Source organism: Gekko japonicus, unplaced genomic scaffold (genome assembly GCF_001447785.1).
Source record: "Gekko japonicus isolate JY-2015 unplaced genomic scaffold, Gekko_japonicus_V1.1 scaffold2989, whole genome shotgun sequence".
Lineage (NCBI taxonomy): Eukaryota > Metazoa > Chordata > Lepidosauria > Squamata > Gekkonidae > Gekko > Gekko japonicus.
The window spans coordinates 91,414-97,138 of NW_015166512.1; the positions used below are offsets into that span (position 1 = coordinate 91,414).

Here is a 5,725-nt window from a genome sequence, read left to right on the forward strand (position 1 = left end):
GGGGGGGGGAGAAAGGGCAAAGTGCGGCTTTTTAAAGCCGCACCAAAAGAGACACGTGGCGGCGGGATCACATAGATCCCCTGAGCCGCCACACACTTCCTCCCTGGCACGATCAGATGCCGGGGGGAAGCCACTGAAAGGGGAGCGAGGCAGCCGAACTGCGCATGTGTGCGCATGCGCAGTTCGGCCGGGAGCCTGGATTGCTCCAGAAGACGGGCGCGCCGGCGATCCCACGGCCACGCTTGATGCGGCGTTCCCGGTAAGTCCTCCTCTGGGGGTAGTTCTTTTTTACTGCGGGTTTTCAGCCTGAAGGGCCGGATCGGGGACGGGTGCGTGCCACTTCCCAGATGTTGTGGTGAGATCGTGCCCGTTTGCTGCGCCCCCGATTCGTCCCTATCCCGGGCCAACACCTTCCGTGTGACCGGGGCCTTAGGTGATTTTCAGTGGCTTTAAATTACAATTGGCAGTTTCCTAATCCATGACCTGGATGGCCCAGGCTAGCCCAGTCTTGTCAGATCTTGGAAACTAAGCAAGGTCAGCCCTGGTTAGTATTTGGATGGGAGACCTCCAAGGAATATCAGGGATGGCAAATGGCAAACCACCTGGCCTCCAGCTCACACATTTTTTGTCTCCGCTCAGGAAGGAGGGCCCCAGAGCAACCTAATTTATGCAGCAGCCAAATCGCTCGCTCACACCTTTAATGCCCGTAGCTCACAAAGGTCCCTGCCACACGGCAGGAAAAACACCGGCCAAAGTGCGGCTATTTAGAGCCGCATCAAAATAGAGACGCCGCGGCGGGATCCCACGGATCCCCTGAGCCGCGGCGCCATTGCTCCCCGGCACAATCAGATGCCGGGGAGGAAGACACGGTCGGGAGGGGGAGGCTGTCGAACTGCGCATGTGTGAGCATGCGCAGTTTGGGCAGGAGCCGGGGATGCGCCGGCGGAAGGACGCGCCGGCGATCCCACGGCCGGCTGTGATGCGAACTTTCCGGATGAACCACCTCGGTAGGTGGTTCCTTTTTGCTGCAGGGTTTTCGGCAGAAGGGCCGGATCGGGAACGGGCGCGCAACACTTCCCAGATGTTGCGGTGGGATCGCGCCCGTTTGCTGCGCCCCCGATCCGGCCCTCTCCCGGCCCAAACCCTCTCGTGTGACCGGGGCCATAGTAGAATTTTTGCTCACAAGACTCCACAGCTTAGAGGGAGCGTGAGAAGGACACAACCAATGTTCCCTCTAAGCTGTGGAGTCTTGTGAGCAAAAATTCTACTTTGTGAGCTGCTGGCATTAAAGCTGTGAGCGAGCCATTCGGCTGCTGCATAGATTAATTTGCTTTGGAGCCCTCCTTCCTGAGCGGAGACAAAAAGGTGTGAGCCGGAGGCTAAAAAACTGTGGGCTAGCTCACCCTAACTCAGCTTAGAGGGAACACTGGACACAACTATGCAAACCAGCAGAGAAAACATAATAAAACATAATAAAGTACATAAGTAAAGTATGTGTCAGTAAATCTGAGGATCACCACCCGCATGCATTGGTGTCGCTTACCAGTTCTCATACTTGCTAAGCTTCCGGATCACGCCCTGCTCTGCCATCAACTCCAAGATCCTCTTGTTCTCCTCCTCCGAGCCGTCGCAGACATGGACAGCCTCAGGCTGGCACAGCTTGGCATTTCTTTCGATGAAGTCCTTCACGGCTGGTGCCAGGTTCTTCAGATCCCCCTGGATGACCTTGGGGGTGACGTTCACTTGGGTCTGCTTCTGGGGTGGCATGGCTTATTCCCTGCAGGATGACTGGCAAGTGGAAATGGATTGCAAACTGGTTTTTAAAAAGACCCCCAAAAACTTGTTGCACACCAGATCCCAGGTGAAAGAGAGAGAGATTGGATTTAGACCCTGCCCTTAACTACCTGAAGGAGTCTCAGAGCGGCTTACAAACCCCCTTCCCCTCCCCACCCCACAACAGGCACCCTGTGAGGTAGGTGGGGCTGGGAGAGCTCTGAGAGAACTGCCCTTGAGAGAACAGCTCTGAGAGAACTTACGACTGGCCCAAGGTCACGCCAGCTGCTGCATGTGGAGGGGCTGCATCTAGCCTGGGAGGGGCTGTGGCTCAGTGGCGGAGTATCTGCTTGGGCATGCAGAAGGTCTCAGGTTCAATCCTTGGCAGCTCCAGTTAAAAAGGACAAGGCAGAAGGTAATGTGAAAGACCTCTGCTAAAGACCCAGGAGAGCCACTGCCAGTCTGAGTAGGCCAATGGTGTCAAACATACGGCCCAGGGACCAGAACTGGCCTGTCCAGGGCTCTTAGCCAGCCCGTGAGCAACTGGTGGGAGGGAGGGAGGGAAGGCAGGAGGTCGCTCGGGGCTGGGAGGTGAGCACATGGGTGCAAGTAGTGAGATGTGTGTGGTCAGGGCCGGATTTAGACTTGCTGAGGCGCTAAGCTATACAAAACCCAGAGGCCCCCTACTGTTTTAAATCACATCAGCTGGTCTCAGAAAATTTTAAAATATATACGCCTTTTTGATATTTGAAATCATTTTTTATATTGTGTTTTTAGTTGAGGCGCCAGCAGATTGCGAGGCCGTAAGCTGTAGCTTATTTAGCTTATGCGTAAATCCGGCACTGTGTGTGGTCGAAGCTGTCAAGAAATACAAAGGAAATGCCAGGGGGCAGGACTGTGAGGCTGAGGTAAATAGTGTGGTGGAAATGGCAGCGAAGGCGGAGAAAGAGGAGGCGTGGTGTTTTTCCCTCCCGCCTCCTCCAACTGCAGCTCAGCAAGGACTGGCGAAGGTACTACATGGGGGGGGGGGCCCACAGTGGCTGGCGCTGCCACTGCTGCACCAAACGATGACTGTGAGGGGGGTTGTAAGGGCGGGCACACGGAGCGGCGGTTTGCCGATGAAGGTGCGGGACTGGCAGTAGGAGGGCCAGCATGTGGATTGGGAGGCAACTGGGCTGTCTTGTGCATGCCGCTCTGAGGGGAAAGACGATCTGGCCTCGGGAGCAAGTGGAGGAGCGAAGGGGGAAAGGGGTTGTCGCTGCGTGTCCAAACAGCCGCAGAACTGGGGGGCAGAGTGAATGTCAGGGCAGGTGGGGGGCAGCGACCTCCCTTCTCCCCCACACCTGGTCTCAGCCCATTAAGGAAAAGGGGTCATGGGAGGACAAAAAACACCTCTTGGAGGTTTTGGAAACAGCCTTTCCCTCAGGCCTGCCACGTCTGTGGGAAATGTAGGAGGGATGACAACTGGCGGTGGGGGGGGGGATCTGGGACAGCCAGGTTCAGACACACACACCCTCCTGAGCCAGGATCCTGTCACCTGGGTCATCCAGTTGCTCAGCCTGGACTACCTCACAGGGTTGTTGTTAGTGGTGTGGATGGAGTGGTAGAGGGAGAAGTCTGGTGTGCCTCCTCAAGATCCTCAGAGGTAGGACGGGGAAAGAGAGGAAACAAAGAGCGAGAGATGGATCATAGCCGTGCTCAGCTGCTGAGGCTGGGCATCTGGGGAGGGGTGCTGAAAAACTACCTTATTTATTGCAAGGAAGATGACACCTCCTAAAAGTGCTATATATACAAAGAGTCACTGATTTGTATGGAAATGTATGGTACCGCTCTTTTATGGTATTCCCTTGGGGAAAACCTAGTCTTGCATCTGATTAAACACATTTATTGGGTTTTTTGTGGATCCCCCAGTAACTCGATTGCTTTCACTCCTAGAATAAATTGGTTTTGTTCGTCTTGTGAGTAAAAAAAATGATATTGTTAATTAGGTTTGCCTGTCATTTATAAATCTTATATCTCCAGTACCTGGAATTATATTTTACGGCACACATACCCCAGCCCAACAAAGTGACATGTCAGATCCGGCCCTTGTAACAAATGAGTTTAACGCCTCTGAGACAATACTGACCTTGACGGACAAACAGCCTGATTCACTATAAAGCAGTTTTATGTGTATATTCATGTCTGTGTGTTTTAAAAGAAGAAGAAGAAGAGATTGGATTTATGCCCCACCCTTCACTACCCAAAGGTGTCTCAGAGCGGCTTACAAACTCCTTTCCCTTCCCCTCCCCACAACAGAGGTAGGTGAGGCTGAGAGAACTCTGACAGAAACTGTTCTTTTTCAAGGACAGCTCTTATCAGAACTACGGCTTGCCCAAGGCCATCCAGCCACGTGCAAGTGGAGGAGTGGGGGAATCAAGCCCGGTTCTCCCAGATTAGAGTCCATGCACTTAACCACTACATCAAACTGGCTCTCAGTGTTCTTTCTCAGTGTTCTTTCTCAGTTTTGGTTTTATGTATTTATTTATTTATTTAGCATATTTTTACGCCACCTCTCCAGGAACCTGCCCAAGGTGGCTTACAAAATAAAACTAAATAAACATTAAAAGATAGTGACTAAAATCCGATAAATCCCCATTTATTATTTCATGGTTTTCATTTTTCAAACAGACTGTATCGGTTTTAATTTGCTTGGGAACCATTTTATAAATCCTCAAAGATGAAAGTTGTACATATACAGATGAGTCTGTATCATTCTGAGTCAGACTTTTGCTCCATCAGGGTCAGTATTGTCTACTCAGAGTAGGGGCAGCTCTCCAGGGTGTCCGCTGGAGGTCCTTCCCACGCCCTCCTATTTGGTCCTTTTAACTCTAGATCCCAAGGACTGAACCTGGGACCATCTGCAGGCAAATGAGGTGCTCTGCCATTCGGGTGCCAACCTCCAGCTGGGGCCTGGAGATCTCCTGCTATTACAGCTGACTCCAGGCAATAGAGAGCAGTTCCTGTGGAGAAAATGGCGGCTTTGGAGGCGGGACTCTACAGCATTGCACCCTGAAGTCCCTCCCCTCCTCAGTCACCATCCCCAAAATCTCCAGGTATTTCCCCACCCAGAGCTGGGAACAGCTATGGTTGCAGGTCCCGCCTTGCTGTTGGTGGAGAATGGGGGGTAAGGGTTGCCAGATCCAGTTGGGAAACTCCTGGAGATTTCAGGGTATAGCCCGGGGAAGACAGGGACCCCAGTGGGGTTCAGTGCCATAGAGTCTGTAGTCTGGAAAAGAGTTATAATTCTGGGAGATCCCCAGGTCCCACCTGGAGACTAGCTAGCCACAGGCCCCTCACCAGATACAGTTAGCAAATAAAATACGCCACCTTAAAATACCATCAGCAATTAAAAAAAATAGGTGTATGCCATCAGACAGAGTAATAACAGTTCCCACGCAGGTCGCAATCAAGATAAAAATACACATAAGAGTCATATACTTACGTTGCTAGGGCAGTCTTGGCTTTTGAGAAGCGATTGCTGTTCCTTTAAGACAGCAAAGGTGTTGCTCGTTCAGAGATCTTCCGGAGACCTCTGGTGTCGCAGAAAGCATCTTCGGTGCTTAAATACTCATTTTCTGTTCTGGTCCATCCCACCAGCTGATGCCAAAGAGGCTTGTGGCCTACGTCACTCAGGAAAACATGTCCTTTGGGTCCTTGCCAAAGGGTAGTTGTCCTCAGGAACAGCTAAGCACCCAAAAGTCCTAAAGAGGTTATCAGTCAACCATCTCCATTAATGAGTGCTCCAAACAGAGGCTTTTTTGGCCCGTCCCCACACTCCCAGCGTTTTCAAAGCCCTTACGAAATCCACTGGCCGGGCCAACCTTTGGCCTGGTTTTCTCCTGAGGCGAAGAAAGAAGCTCTGTCGTCACCTTCTCAATACAAGCAAAAGCCCAGCCGGATGGTAGCAGCA

General features: G+C 52.1%; 1 protein-coding gene across 1 annotated transcript in view; it reads right to left on the reverse strand.

Annotated features, from left to right (window-relative positions):
- Positions 1-5,332, reverse strand: part of PCK1 (phosphoenolpyruvate carboxykinase 1) — a 24,394-nt gene extending 19,062 nt beyond the window's left edge. The window contains exons 1-2 of the mRNA XM_015412261.1: positions 5,258-5,332; positions 1,544-1,788 (exon numbers count right to left, since the gene is read on the reverse strand). Coding sequence (XP_015267747.1) covers positions 1,544-1,767 — 224 coding nt within the window. The 5' untranslated portion in view covers positions 1,768-1,788; positions 5,258-5,332. The remainder of the gene's footprint in view (positions 1-1,543; positions 1,789-5,257) is intronic.
- Positions 5,333-5,725: the final 393 nt, after the last annotated feature.